This window comes from Dipodomys spectabilis, unplaced genomic scaffold (assembly GCF_019054845.1).
Source record: "Dipodomys spectabilis isolate Male_0828 unplaced genomic scaffold, ASM1905484v1 ptg000004l, whole genome shotgun sequence".
In the NCBI taxonomy this organism is placed as follows: Eukaryota; Metazoa; Chordata; class Mammalia; order Rodentia; family Heteromyidae; genus Dipodomys; species Dipodomys spectabilis.
The window spans coordinates 3,925,081-3,941,166 of NW_024870681.1; the positions used below are offsets into that span (position 1 = coordinate 3,925,081).

The 16,086-nt window shown below is 40.5% G+C and overlaps 1 protein-coding gene across 1 annotated transcript in view; it reads left to right on the top strand.

Annotated features, from left to right (window-relative positions):
• The window catches only part of Suz12 (SUZ12 polycomb repressive complex 2 subunit), a 53,064-nt gene that overhangs the window by 14,879 nt on the left and 22,099 nt on the right, over positions 1 to 16,086 (top strand). Inside the window, exons 6-8 of the mRNA XM_042691801.1 lie at positions 3,244 to 3,329; positions 9,028 to 9,259; positions 11,276 to 11,369. Coding sequence (XP_042547735.1) covers positions 3,244 to 3,329; positions 9,028 to 9,259; positions 11,276 to 11,369 — 412 coding nt within the window. The remainder of the gene's footprint in view (positions 1 to 3,243; positions 3,330 to 9,027; positions 9,260 to 11,275; positions 11,370 to 16,086) is intronic.

Genomic DNA, 16,086 nt, shown 5'->3' on the forward strand with positions numbered 1-16,086 from the left:
GACAGCACCAAGCCCTGAATTCAATCCCCAGTACTGGCACACAAAATAAACAGAACAACTGAAATAGTACTATCGATGGGATGTTATCAGTATGTCAGGTATCATGCCATGGAGTTTTATTAACAGCTCAATGAATGCTGGAGAAGTTACAGTTTGCGAAGTGGATAAAATGTCTATCTTAAATTTGTGTGTATGTCCTATCAGGGAACAGTTAAAACTTTTCTTAGTGACATGCCAAGTTCGTACCCATTATTCAGGGAAGAAACAAAGTTTAGAGTGGGGGCAATCATAACTGAATACATAATTTTTTTTTTTTTTTTTTTTGGGTCTGGTCCTGGGGCCTAAACACTGGGCCTGAGTACTGTCCCTCAGCTCTTCAGCTCAAGGCTAGCACTTGAGCCACAGTGCCACTTTCGCCTTTTTCCTTTTTGCTTAGGTGGTGCTGAGGAATCAAACCCAGGGCCTCATGCATGCAAGGCAAGCACTCTATCACTGAGCCACCTTCCCAGCCCATGAATAGATCATTCCTATGCCTTTTATCTAAGATGTTTGATATCTGTTCATGTCTATTATCAATTAAGGTCTTCTTTGCTTTATTTTTATGCAGAAGTAACCTGAATAGCCTACTGTTTTTTTCCCTTTAAATTATTTAGAATTGTGTAATAGAATCCTTATTCTAAACATCTGAACTTGGTTTTCTTTGGTACCTCTGAAGCACATGGGCACTATAATAGATTATAATTTGCATTTTATTGTTTCACTAGCCCTTTGTTTCCAGGAACTTATAAGACATACTAAATTATCATTGAAATTTTATCTTTGTGAGGAAGTATTAAGTCTTTTTTTTCCTATCTACCTGACAAAACATGGAAAGTTTTCCATTTTCTTCAGGTTATTAAAATGAATGAGGAAATACAGTTAGTAGTTCTATTTCCTAAAAGTGATTTACTATTACAGTTAGTAGAAGTTAAGAAATTAGTAGTAGTTCAGAAGAATTAGGGAGAAGCAGATGTATTAGCTTTCTTGTTCAGTCACATTATAACTTTCAGGTCTCCAACCCTTTCCTGGAATAATGTTTTAAAAGAAATCAGGACAGAAAACTAATATCGACATCTCTATTTTTTTTGGGGGGGGGGGGCGATCGTGGGGCCTGAACTCTGAGCCTGGGCGCTGTCCCTCAGCTCTTCAGCTCAAGGCTAACGCTCTACCACTTGAGCCACAGCGCCACTTCTGGCTTTTTTCTTTTTGCTTATGTGGTGCTGAGGAATTGAACCCAGGGCCTTGAGCATGCAAGGCAAGCGCTCTACCACTGAGCCACCTTCCCAGCCCCTAATATCGACATCTCTAAAATCTGATTTTTTTTTTTTTGGTCTGTCATGGGCCTGAACTCTGGGCCCGGGCGCTGTCCCTTAGCTCTTCAGCTCAAGGTTAGCACTCTACCACTTGAGCCACAGTGCCACATCTGGCCTTTTCTGCTTATGTGGTGCTGAGGAATCAACCCAGAGCCTCATGCATGCAAGGCAAGCATTCTACCACTGAGCCACCTTCCCAGCCTTGTTTTTCTTTTCAAAAGAGACTTTTTTTTTTGCTAGTCCCATAGCTTGAACTAAGTGCCTGGGTGCTATTCCTCAGCTTTTTTTGCTCAAGGCTGGCACTCTCCTACTTGAGCCACAGCTCTACTTCTAGATTTTTTTCTGGAATATTGGAGAAAAGAGTCTCACAGACTTCCTGCCTGGGCTGGCTTTTTAAACAGCAATCCTCAGATCTAAGTTTCCTGAGTAGCTAGGATTATAGGCACGAGCCATTGGGAGCTTGGATTGATGATCATTTTTTAGTAGAAAAAAAGTTATTAAAATCTCAAAACCAAAATGACTTTTCAGTATATATTGATAAAATAATTTGGTAGCTTTGAGCTTTTAATAAATACCTCTGGGACTTTAAAGATAAATTATAATACTTTATGAAAATAATATAGCAAATATAGGCTTATATTGAAATTTTCTAGTGGATTTCAAAAGAAGGGAAGAAAATTAAATTTAGTGTGATTGTTCCTCTAGAACTATTTCATGCATTCTGTCAAGGAATTTTAATTGTATTTGCCAAAGTTACAAATAGTTTAATATGTCCCTTTATTATAAATGTTTTATCTTCAAATCAGAAACAGTAAATATTTGAGTATAAAACAGCTGAGTCAGTCAAAAGAATTTCAGAATATATAGATAAGCAATATTTTTCTTGCGAAAGATTAAAAGGACTATATTAAAACTTTTTAAAAGCTGGAAAATTTTTAAAATTAATAACTCAGGGGCTGGGAAGGTGGCTCAGAGGTAGAGCACTTGCCTTGCATGCCTGAGGCCCTGGGTTTGATTCCTCAGCACCACATAAGCAAAAAGAAAAAATCTGGGAGTGGTGCTGTGGCTCAAGTGGTAGAGTGCTAGCCTTGAGCTGAAGAGCTGAGGGACAGCGCCCAGGCCCAGAGTTCAGGCCCCACGACCGGACCAAAAAAAAAAAAAAAAAAAAAAAAAAACCAACCAAACAAACAAAAAAAAACTCAGCACAACAAAATCTATAAAATTATGTATAAATAGGAAACATTCCCCTAAGCCTTCCCAAAACTACCTTTAAAGTATATACTCATTATCTCCCTATTGTGTGTGGCTTTCTTCTTGCTTTTAAAATCAAGTTTTTTGTTTGCTTGATTTTGGTCTGTTGTGGGGCTTGAACTCTGGGCCTGGGCACTGTCCCTCAGCTCTTCACCTCAAAGCCAGCGCTCTACCACTTGAGCCACAGCACCACTTCCAGTTTTCTGGCAGTTTATTAGAGATAAGAGTCTCAGGGACATTCCTGCCTGGGCTGGCTTTGAACCGTGATCCTCAGATCTCAGCCTCCTTAGTAGGGATTACAGAGGTGAGCCAGCAGTGCCCAGCTTTAAAACCAACTTTTAAAAAGAGATTTTTTTAACTCTTTTTTTTTTTTTAAGTTGGAGCATTCCTTGGGCCAGGCATTTTTATTTCTGTAGGCCCCTCCTGTCCTTAACCTCTTTTGCTCCCCTTCTCCTTTGACTTTGCCCAGGACTGGTCTGGACTGTTACCTTTCATCTGTTTAAGAGCAGAGATCAGAAAACAAAATGGACCCTTACCCTGAGAAAACAAAATCTGTATGGCAGTACGTTTTTTACTGCTCATTTTAATATCACAGGTGTACCTTTTAAACTAGATCTTAAAGTCTTGAATTTCTATTTAGATAAGCCATCACAAAACTCAGAAAATGAACAAAATTCTGTTACCCTAGAAGTCCTGCTTGTGAAAGTTTGCCACAAAAAAAGAAAGGTAATGTATACAATGATACTTTTTTATAAGTGGACTGGTGTGTGTGTGTGTTTAGATAGGGTCTCTCCACTTAACCAAGGTCTGGCTAGAACTAGTGATCTTATCTTAGCCTCCAGGGCTGGCTGTCAGGGAGGTGGTACTATGAGTAGAATGATTTTTTAACATTGAACACACTTCATGCTTATATTGTATTTTTTAACTTGGGGCTTGGACTCAGTGCTTGGTTATTGTCCTTGAACTATTTTGCTCAAGGATAGCCCTCTACCACTTAAGCTATAGCTCTACTTCCAGCTATTTTGATGCTTGGTTTGGTGATCAGAGTCTCAAAGAATTTCCTGAATGGGCTGCCTTTGAATTATAATCCTCAAATCTCAGCCTCTAAGGTAGCTAGGATTACAGATGTGAGCCACTGGTTTGTTGCTTGGCCTGTGTATTGTATTTTAAGTCCTTTTTTCCTTATTAGTTAGCTGCATTTGAACTGGGTGCTTGCTTGTTACTCTGGTGCTCTACAATTAAGCCATATTTCTAACTCTCCGTTCGTAGTTATTTTGGAGATAGAATCTTAAGACTTTTCTGCTTGGGCTGGCTTTAAACCACAACTCTAGATCTCAGCCTCCTGAGTAGCTAGTGTTATAGGTATGAGCCAGCTTAAAATCAGGTTTTATTTTTTATTTATTGCCAGTCCTGAGGCTTAAGCTGTGGGCCTGGTCACTGTCCCTGAGCTTCTTTTTGCTCAAGCTAGCACTGTATCACCTGAGCCACAGTGCTACTTCTGGCTTTTTCTGTTTATATGGTACTGAGGACTCAAACCCAGGGCTACATGGATGCAAGGCAAGCACTCTACCAGTAAAGCCACATTCTCAGCCCCTTGAGGCCAGTTTTGAAACTTTAAAAAGGGAAGAAATATATTGATGGCTGAACTGTCATCTTTTAACTTCTTTTATCAATATTCCATGTGCTTTTAATTTGTCCAGTTGGGTTCAAAGGACTAAACCTGGGCATTATGTCATAAATTAGATGGATTCACTAATGTATCCAAATATTAACCACCCATTAAAATTTTAAATGAAGACTAAAGAGGATTGTATCTTATAATTCTACTCTTAAAGAGATAGTTTTTTTTTTTAACACATTGCTTTAGTTTGTTTGTATTTTAGAAGAAGAAATCATTTCACCAGAGAAACAAGTATTGCAATGTTCATGTTTCCTAGGAAACCTACGAAATTCAACTTGTATGTTTAGTAGCCTCAAGTCCTCTGTCTTGTAAGAAGTCTAGGTAACGGACTTGGAAAGGTTATTGTTGCTGCTCTGCTTCCAAGATCACATTAAGATCCTAAAGGATGCCGGGAGTTGATGGCTCACGCCTATAATCTTAGCTACTGAGGAGGCTGAGATCTGAGGATCATGGTTCAAAGCCAGCCCGGGCAGAAAAGTCTGTGAGACTCTTATCTCCAATTAACCACTAGAAAATCGGAAGTGGTCCTGTTGCTCAAGTAGTAGAGCGCTTGCCTTGAGCTAAAGAGCTCAGGGATAGTGCCCAAGCCCAGAGTTCAAGACCCATAACTGACTTAAAAAAAAAAAAAGATCCTAAAGGGAATGAAAACTGCCAGAGTACATGTAACTAAACTAAGGCTAAACACAAAACAAAACAAAAAATTAAGGCTATTGGAGGGAGTTATGTGACTATATTTGAAAGTTAGAACAGGGCCAGGCCCTGGTGGCTCACATCTGTAATCCTAGCTACTCAGGAGGCTAAGATCTGAGGATCGCAGTTCAAAGCCAGCCCAGGCAGGAAGCACCTGAGAGTCTTCTCTCCAGTAAACCACTAGAAAATTGGAAGTAGCGCTGTGGCTCAAGTGGTGGTGGTACAGCGCTAGCCTTGAGCTGAAGAGCTACGGGACAGTGCTCAGGCCCAGAGTTCAAGCTACCCTGAAAAAGCTGGAAATGGGGCTGTGGGCTCAAGCCTTAAGCACAAAGAATCTCAGAGACAGTGCCCAGACCCTGAGTTGAAACCCCATGACTGACCAAAAAAAAGTTAGAGCATACTTCTTACTACTTGTATATTCCCATATAGTTTGAGACAAGTATTGAAGTGAAAATTCTTCCAGATATATTATTTAGAAAAATAGGTATAGGTAAAGTGTTCTTTTTGTGTGTTTCAAAGACAAAATAACAAAAGTTTTTGAGAAAATGTATATGCCTAACAGTAATAGTCTTTGTGGAGTGTAGGATTTTAGTTTTAGTTTTTAGTCAGTCGTGGGGCCTGGGCACTGTCCCTCGGCTCTTCAGCTCAAGGCGAGTACTGTACCACTTAAGCCACAGCGCCACTTCTGGTTTTCTGAGTGCTTTATTGGAGATCAGAGTCTCATGGTCTTTCTTGCCCTGGCTGGCTGGCTGGCTGGCTTTGATCTGAGATCCTCAGATCTCAGCCTCTTGAGTAGCTAAGATTACAGGTATGAGCCACTGGCGCTCGCCTGGTTGTTTTTTTACTTTTAAAAAACCAATTGCCAGCCTGTAATCTTAGCTGCTCATGAGGTTGAGATCTGAGGATTGTAGTTCAAGCCAGCTTGAGCAGAAAAGTCCATGAGACTCATTTCCAGTTAACCAGTAGAAAACCGGAAGCGAAGCTGTGGCTCAAAGTGGTAGAGAGCTAGCCTTGAGTGAAAAGAGCTCTGGGACAGCACCCAGGCCCTGAGTTCAAGCCCTACGACCAACAAAAAATAAATTGCAGGGGCTGGGAAGGTGGCTCAGTGGTAGAGCGCTTGCCTTGCATGCATGAGGCCCTGGGTTCGATTCCTCAGCACCACATAAACAACAACAACAAAAAGCTGGAAGTGACACTGTGGCTCAAGTGGTAGAGCGCTAGCCTTGAGCTGAAGAGCTGAGGGACAGCGTCCAGGCCCAGAGTTAGGCCCCACGACCGGACCCCCCCCAAAAAAAAATTTGCAAAAGCTAGGTGAAATGGTTCCTGATTACACTGAGGAGGTAGAGGCAGGAGAATTGTGAGTTCAGGGTAGATTCTTGGGCTCTTTTAAAGTGAAACGTTTTCTTAACTGGAAAAATTTAAAGAAGCAACCATATAAAATGTTTTGTGAGACTAGGAATGTGGCTTAGTGGTAGAGTGCTTGCCTAGCATGCATGAAGCCCTAGGTTTGATTCCTCAGTACCACATAACCAGAAAAATCCAGAAGTGGCACTGTGGCTCAGGTTATAGAGTGCTAGCCTTTAGCAAAAGAAGGTCAGGGACAGTGCCCAGGCTCTAAGTTCAAGCTCCAGGACTGGCAAAAAACAGAAATAATGTTCATTTATTTTTACTTTTTAAATGAAAAAATTTTTAATGTGGTACTGAGGAATTGAACCCAGGGCCTCATACCTGGTTGGAAGCAAGCACTCTGCCACTAAGTTACATTCTCAGCTGCTCTGAGCTCTCTCCCCCCCCACCCTCACTCTCCCCTCCCTTTTTTTTTTCCCTCCCAGTTGTGGGTCTTGAACTCTGGCCTGGGCTCTGTCTGTCCCTGAGCTCTTCAGCTCAAGGCTAGCACTCTACCACTTGAGCCGCAGCACCACTTCTAGTTTTCTGGTGGTTAATTGGAGATAAGAGTCTCATGGATGTTCCTGGCCAGTCTGGCTTTGAACCTTGATTCTCAGATCTCATCCTCCTGAGTAGCTAGGATTACAGGCTTGAGCCACCAGCTGCAGGGCCTCCTGAGTCTTAAATCGAGTTAATCATAGAAAAAGCTGGAAGTGGTGGGTGTGGCTCAAGTGTTAGAGTGCTAGCTTTGAGCAAATGGAGCTTAGGAACAGTGCCCAGGCCCAGAGTTCAAGACCCAGGACAGGCACACAAAAAAAGTTCCTCAAGTTGATCAGTATTCTTTAAATTTTTTTTTTTTACATTTTTTATTATTATAAAGGTGATTTACCAAATGGTTAGAGTATCATTTCTCTTAAAGAATATATTTGTGCTGGGCACTGGTGGCTCACGCCTGTAATCCTAGCTATTCAGGAGGGTGAGATCTGAGGATCACAGTTCAAAGCCAGCTCAGGCAGGAAAGTTGGTGAGACTCTTTTATCTCCAATAAACTACTCAAAAACTGGAAATGGCACTGTGGCTCAAGTGGTAGAGCACTCACCTTGAGCTGAAGAGCGCAAGGACAGCACCCAAGCCCAGAGTTTAAGACCCCCGACTGATTAAAATATATATATATATATATATATTTGCTGTTCAACAGTGGCTCACACCTGTAATCCTAGATGATAACTGAGCATCAGGGTTCAAAGCGAGCCCAGGCAGGAAGAGACTTAACTCCAATTTAACCATCTAAAAACTAGAAGTGGGGAGTCGGGCGCCAGTGGCTCACGCCTGTAATCCTAGCTACTCAGGAGGCTGAGATCTGAGGATCATGGTTTAAAGCCAGCCCGGGCAGGAAAGTCTGAGATTCTTATTTCCAATTAACCAACAGGAAACCGTAAGTGGTGCTGTGGCTCAAGTAGTAGAGCCTGGCCTTGAGCTGAAGAGCTGAGGGACATCACCCAGTCCCAGAGTTCAAGACCTATGACCGATTAAAAAAAACAAACAAAAAACTAGAAGTGGTGGCCGGGAAGGTGGTAGAGCACTTGCCTTGAGCTGAAGAGCTCAGGGTCAGTGCCCAGGCTCAGAGTTCAGGCCCTATAACTGACAAAATAATAATAAAACAAAAACGAAGTGGAGCTGTGGCTCAAAGTGGTAAAGTGGTAGACGTGAGCAGAAAATCTCAGGGATAGCACCCAGGCCATGAGTTTGAGCCTGATAACCAACACCACACACACAAACATGTACACACAGACTGGTTGGAAATGGAGCTTGGTTCAGCTGGTAGGTTGCTAGCTTTAAGGAAAAAAAAGTTCCTGGGCCGGGAAGGTGGCTCAGTGGTAGAGCGCTTGCCTTGCATGCTTGAGGCCCTGGGTTCGATTCCTCAGCACCACATAAGCAGGAAAAAAAAAAACCGGAAGTGGTGCTGTGGCTCAAGTGGTAGAGTGCTAGCCTTGAGCTGAAGAGCTGAGGGACAGCGCCCAAGCCCAGAGTTCAGGCCCCATGACCGGACCACCCCCCCCCCCAAAAAAAAAAAAAAACAAAAAAAGTTCAAGTACAAGTATTCAGTGCTTAGGCCTTGAGTTCAAACCCAGAACTTGCTGAACAAACAAATAAATACATGAATTTACTATTAGTATTACCTGGAGCTTATGATACCCAACTGTTTTTCTATTTCTAATTGTCTTATTATTAGGTTAAAATAGAACATTGAGAAAAATGTTCGTGTTATCAGAGTTTTAAAATTTTAAGCATGGATTTCTGAATCCATGGTTTTTTTTTTTTTAATTTGGGTATTCTAGATAATGAACCCAGGGCCTCCTGTAGGCTATGCTGGTGCTTTACCAGTGATCTCTGTCACCAATCCCTATTCTTTGTTTCTAATTCAAAACATCCAGATGACTATCAGCTAAATTTTGGATTTCATCATTTTCCTTATATTGTAGAAATCTTCAGTTGCGTTAATATTTCGTGTGTGGTTCCATTTTCATTTTTACTTCAAACTTTCAGAATTACTATTTTTACCTACCATTGGGCACCATGTTTCTTATAGTTGTGATGAGAAGTTTTATTGCAACTCTTAACCATTGTTTATGTATAAATGTAATTTAAAAATCTTTACCTTTGCAGGATGTAAGTTGTCCAATAAGGCAAGTTCCCACAGGTAAAAAGCAGGTGCCTTTGAATCCCGACCTCAATCAAACAAAACCTGGAAATTTTCCGTCCCTTGCAGTTTCCAGTAATGAATTTGAACCTAGTAACAGCCATATGGTGAAGTCTTACTCATTACTATTTAGAGTGACTCGTCCAGGAAGAAGAGAATTTAATGGAATGATTAATGGAGAAACCAATGAGAATATTGGTAATTTTTATTTCACTAATTTAATAGATTTTATCATTTGAGATTAAAGTGGTCAATGAAAATGATTGAAAAACATTTATTTTTGAGTTATTTTGACATTCGTTATGTCTTCTCCAAAGTTAAATAAATGTATTTTATTACTTTTGGAATTTTAATCTTCCAGTTATTCTAGATAAATGCTAGTACTGACTGGTATTTTAATTTTGGAGGACTTGAAAGTATGGCTTAAGTGATAGAGCACCATATAGGTATGATGCCCTGTGTTCAAACCTAGTTTCATGTCAACCCTCATTAAAAAAAAAAAGAATTTCTATATAAAAACGCATTCATATTTTCCCTTTTGTGACACTCAGCCACACATTCCTTCTTCCCTTTTTTGCTCAAGGCTAGTGCTCTACCACTTAAACTATATCACTTCCAGCTTTTTGTTGGTTAATTGGAGATAAGAGTCTTTCAGATTTGATTGCCCAGATTGGCTTTGAATCTCCATCCTCACTTAGATCACAGCCTTCTTAGTATCTGGATAACAGCGTAAGCCACTGGTGCCAATTTCTGTTTTAAAGAATAGATTGGAATATCATTATGTTACTTGGACTAGCTTTGAACTCTGTCCTTAAGTGATCTTCCCGCCTTAATCGCCTGAGTGCTGGGAATACAGTTTCCAACATTTTGTAATGAGAAATTTCCAATCTCAAGAATTGTTTGATAAATACTTGCACACTTACCTCTCAGATCAGAGATTTTTGTTTTGAGGTGTCCAGGCTGGTCTCAAACTTCTGGCCTCAACTAATCCTCTTGTCACAGCATCTCTAGTGCTGGGGCTGATGGGTATACCACCATGCCCAGCTTGACCGTGAATAATTTATTACGGTTACTCATATCTTGATACTTGTATCTTGTTTTTCTTCCAAAAATTTTGAATTCATCTTAAGATAATCATTCAGCTAACAATTGCTGAGAATATAAAGATGATGGAAACAGCCTGTACCATTTTCTAAATGCTCTCAAACTGGAAGGGAGGCGGGGCAGGAGGAGCTTGGGTTTTAGCTCAGTGGAAGAGCACTTCCTTGGCAAGCACAAAACAAAACCAGAGGAGGGAGAATGACGAGTATGGGAAGTTCACTTGAGAAGCACCTCTGAAGAAATTATATTTGAGTCTTGAAGTGTCTTTTGAAAGTTCTTGAAAAGACATCTTGAGTGATTCAGGAATTTAACAAAGGTCATTCCAAACAGATTAGAATTTGCAAAGGTATGGAGTTAGTATCTGTGAATGTCAAAAAGTAAGACCTTGTTTGTTGGTCTATTCCTGTAATCAAGTACCCAGAGTTAAAGCAAGATTTGAATTTAAGTGTAACCTGCATGTTAACATAACATGTTAAAAGATACACATATAAAAGATATACATGAAAGGGGGAAGGGTAAAGGCAGGGGGAGGGGGGGGAAGCCAGGGAGATGGGAAGAGATGAGAAAGGGAAACAAAGGAGGAGGCTACAATGCTTGATAACAAATGCACTTATTACTTTGCCCATGTAATTGTAATCCCTCTGTATGGTATTTTCACAATAAAGAAAAATAAAAGGTACGCATATGTGATAAACAAAATTAGCCTGGCATTCGTGGCTTATACCTGTAAGTCTAGCCACTCAGGAGGCTGAGTGAAATCTGAGGATCTTGGTGTTCATCCAGACAGTAGAAGGAATATCTGAGATGCTTATCCCCAATAAAACACCAAAATGTTGAAAGTAGAGCTGTGGCTTAAGTAGAATGCTAGACTTGAGCAAAAAAGCTCAAAGACAGCAACCAGGTCCTGAGTTTAAGCCTTAATACTAGCACAAAATTTGAATGAAAACTTTTTTGAATGCAAAATTGGACTACATGTGGTCTGAATATTATATTGCAGCTTTATTGTAATTTTGATTTTGTTTAAGGTAGCATACAAAATGTTAAGACATGTATTATAAAGACAATTTTTTATTTCAATATTTGATTTATGAGAACTCTGTTCATTGAATTCAGATGTCAATGAAGAACTTCCAGCCAGAAGAAAACGAAATCGTGAAGATGGGGAAAAGACATTTGTTGCACAAATGACAGTATTTGATAAAAACAGGTAATAATGGGCTAGTAAGGGTTCTATAATGTTCTAGAAATGTTAGTTTTGAAACACAGTATAATGTTGATGCTGTTTCTTTCCCTTGCTTCTCTTCATTCTTAGGAATAGAAAACAAGTTTGCTTATGATGAATTTTTTTTTTTTTTTGTCTTTTCTTTTTTGGTACTGGGGATCGAACCCAGGACGTTGCACTTGCTAGGCAAGCACTTTGCCACTGAGCTACATCCCAGCCTTATGATGAATTTTTAACATACAGAATAATAAGCACAGACAAGTCTTGGAATGACTGAGTTAAAATTATTTGGTAGAGCCAGGTGTTGGTGGCTCACACCTGTAACCCTAGTTACTGAAGAGGCTGAGGTCTGAGGATTGTAGTTCAAAGCCAGCCCTGGCAGGAAAATCCCTGAGACTCTCATCTCCAATTAACCACCTGAAACTGGAAGTGATACTGTGGCTCAAAGTGGTAGAGCACTCTCTGAGCTAAAGAGCTAAAGGACAGCACACAGGCCCAGAGTTCAAGCCCCATAACCGACAAAAAAACCAACCCAAAACCAAAAATAAAACTGCTTGGTAGATATTTTCCTGCTGCTCTCTGCCATTCACTGGTGTAGATAGTGAGAAAACAAAAAGTCCCTGTCTTGTTGCAACTTAACACTTAACAATACTAACTCCTCTGTAGAAACATACTTAACAGTGAATGGTTCTTGCTGTAAAGTAATACAGGGAATGGATAGTATTTTTGAAAACCATTTGGAGGGGCTAATATTTGCATATTAAATAGGTCATAGGTAAATGTTAGAGACTTTTTTTTTTTTGGGGTCCGGTCGTGGGGCCTGAACTCTGGGCCTTGGTGCTGTCCCTCAGCTCTTCAGTTCAAGGCTAGCACTCTACCACTTGAGCCACAGCGCCACTTCGGGCTTTTTTTCTTTTTGCTTATGTGGTGCTGAGGAATCGAACCCAGGGCCTCTGGCATGCAAGGCAAACGCTCTACCACTGAGCCACCTTCCCAGCCCGACTTTCTTTTTTGTCGGTCATGGGTCTTGAACTCTGGGTGTTGTCCCTCAGCTCTTCAGCTCAAGGTGAGCGCTCTACCACCTGATCCACAACGCCAATGCTGGTTTTCTGGTGGTTTATTGGAGATATGAGTTTCATGGACTTTACTGCCTGGACTGGCTTTGAACCATGATCCTCAGATCTCAGCCTCCTGAGTAGCTAGGATTACAGGCATGAGCCACCAGTGCCTGGCATAGAGACATATATTTACTAAAGTTAAGGGAGAACATTGTACGTGCTTTTGGCATGGAGTGTCAGGGAATACCAGGACCATCCGTCATCTTCATAGTACCTGTTTCAGAATGACACACCTTGCCCCTAGTAAAGGAAAATCTAGGCAACAAGTAAAGCATTCTTTCTTTTTTTTAAACAGTGTTTGAAAATGAAACCTCTAACATGCCATGATTTCTTACATTGCTAAGATTGCTGGTAGTTAACACAGTTTAGTGGCAGTCAAGCACATGCAAGAAAGAGTGAAGAAGAATAACTGGGGTGTTTGTTCCATTTTAGAAATGTAGTTTTCAAGGACTGAGGGTTATTGCTCAGTGGTAGAACGCCTGCCTAGCAAGTGCGAGGCAAGTTCAGGACCACACATCAAAAATATAACTACATGTTAGCCGTATGGCAAAGAAAAGTATACTCATAAGAAAGCAGAGATGATTAGAGTAATAACATGTATTCCATTGCTCATATTTTCTTAGAATATACCATGTACTGTCACTTGATGTTAGTAATAATAGGAACCAACATAGTGTGCTTTTAATGTAAAAAAACAATGTACATCAAAGCATTAAGTAGGAAACAATAGGAACATAAATTACTAGAAAACAGTGGTCATATGTATGAGGAAGAATATAGAGATATATTGAGTTTCACTGGCACTGTTAAATACTCTGCCTAGTGCGGGTGGCTTACTCCTGTAATCCTAGCTACTCAGGATGCTGAGATCGGAGGATTATGGTTCAAAGGCAGCCCAGGCAGGAAAGTTCATGAGACTCTTTCTTTTTTTTTTGGTCGGTCGTGGGGCTTGAACTCTGGGCCTGGGCCCTGTCCCTCAGCTCTTCAGCTCAAGGCGAGCACTCTACCACTTGAGCTACAGCACCACTTCCGGTTTTGTGGTGGTTTATTGGAGATAGGAGTCTCACAGTCTCTCCTGCCTGGGCTGGCTTTGAACCGCGATCCTCAGATCTCAGCCTCCTGAGTAGCTAGGATTACAGGCGTGAGCCACCAGCGCCCGGCCATGAGACTCTTATCTACAATAAACTACTTAGGAAAAGCTGAAAGTGGTGCTATGGCTCAAGTGGTAATGTACTAGCCATAAGCACAAAGATGCTTAGAGACAGCCCAGGACCTGAGTTCAAGCCCCTGGACTAGCCCCCACAAAGTTATTTTATTTATATTATTTTTGTTTGTCCTGGAGCTTGAACTCGGGCCTGGCACTGTCCTTGAGCTTCTCTGTGCTCAAGGCTAGCACTCTACCACTTGAGCCACAGCGCCACTTCCAGCCTTTTCAGTGTTATGTGGTACTAAGGAATTGAACCCAGGGCTTCATACATGCTAGGCAAGTACTCTACCAAGCCACATTCCCAGTCCCCCAAAATTATATATATGTATGTATGTGAAAGCAGATAGTATACCATATTGCTGCCTATGATAGTATATGTATGTGTGTATGTAAATGTTCCATGTAGGAGATAATGGCTGTTTTTATTTAAATGAAAAAGAAAATGCCAAAAAGTTTGTAATTTTTGGGGGGGTTCTTGAACTCAGATCCTGAGTGGGCACTGTCCCTGAGCTTTTTCGCTCAAAGCTAGTGTTATACCACTTTGAACCACAGTGCCACTTTTGGTTTTCTTGGTTGTTAATTGAAGAATTCATGGCCTTTCCTACACAGGCTGGCTTTGAACCATGATCCTCAAATCTCAGCCTCCTGAGTTGCTAGGATTACAGGCATGAGCCACCAGAGCCTGGCTTATGTTTCATTTTTTAAATGTTATGAAATTCCAGTACTGGGAAGGTGGCTCTGTGGTAGAGTGCTTGCTTTTCATTCATGAGGCCCTGGGTTGGATTCCTCAGCACCACAAAAGCAGAAAAAGCCAGAAGTGGCACTGTGGCTCAAGTTGTAGAGTGCTAGCTTTGAGCTGAAGAGCTAAGGGACAATACTCAGGTCCAGAGTTCAGGCCCCATGACCAACCAAAAAAAAAAAAATAGTATATTTGTTAAACACTGACATAACACTCATCTAGATTTCATGTGTTCAAATTTTATCTTGTTTTTTGTGCTGAACTATATGAAGTTTGTTTTATTCCTCATCACTTACATTTCAGCATGTATGTCCAATGAATAAGAATATTTTTCTTCCCAATCACATTTAGATAAATTAATATACAACAAATATATTATCTCCCCCAAAGATCACAGTAATTTTTTTTATACTGCTAGATATTAATCCCGGGGCCTTGCACATGTTAGGCAATCAGTCTACCACTGAGCTTTGATCAATAATGTCCTGTATAGTTTGTTTTTCTCCAATCCATTCTGTAGCTAGTTGTCATTTTTCTGTCTTCTTCAGCTTGGAGCAGTCACTCAGCCTTTTGTTTTTGACAAGGTCTTAATCTTTTGTATAAGTTGCAATCCAGCTCTGGTCTCAACCAATCTTCCTGACTCATTTTAAGTAAAAGTTTTTGCAGACTGGTTCTTGTGATTATTTCCTCATGATTAGATTCAGGTTAAATATTGTTTGCAGAGCTCTTAATTCGATATTGGTTGTTGGTAGGTTCCTTGCATATTACATCACCAACAAAAATAGTAAGTTTGGTTACCTGATTCAAGGGGGGTGTTCATCATATTTCTCTAATGTGACAGTACTTTTTCCCTTTTTGTTAGTTAACATATAATCTTATGGTAATACATGAACCCTGCATGAATATCTTTTTATTTCAAGTACCCTTCCATCCAAGTTAAAGCAGTCATTGATGATTCTTGCTTTGAATGAATTGTGCCTTTGGCAGTTACAAAGTGCTAGTTTTCCATTATTTCTCCATGTTTCCATGTTTGTTTAAAAAAAAAGCCATCTTGGCTTTTTTTTTTTTTTTTTTTTTTTTTGGTGCTGTTACTGGGGTGTAAACTTGGCCTTGTTCTCTCTCTCTCTCTCTCTCTCTCTCTTCTCTCTCTCTCTCTCTCTCTCTCTCTTTTTCTTGGTTGGTCCTGGGTCTTGAACTTGGCCTGGGTGCTGTCCTGAGCTCTTCAGCTCAAGGCTAGCTAGCGCTCTCCCACTTGAGCCACAGCGCCAATTCTGGTTTTTCTGGTGGTTTATTGGAGATAAGAGTCTCACGGTCTTTCCTGCCTGGGCTGGCTGATCCTCAGATCTCAGCCTCCTGAGTAGCTAGGAATAAAGGTGTGAGACACCGGTGCCCGGCATCTTTCCTGTTTTTTTTTTTAAAATTATAAGGAAGAGTGACGGGATTGTGTAATTTAAAAAGATCAAAGTGAAACAGGGTAAAGAAAGGATAACAAAAAAAATTTTTAAAAAATGATTTATGTGACTCTGAAACCATTACAGAGATAAGACATCTGATTTAAAAGTACACTGAGATGTCATTTTTTTCACTTATCAGATTGACAGATCAAAAAACTCTTGATAAGGCACTGTTTATGAGGCT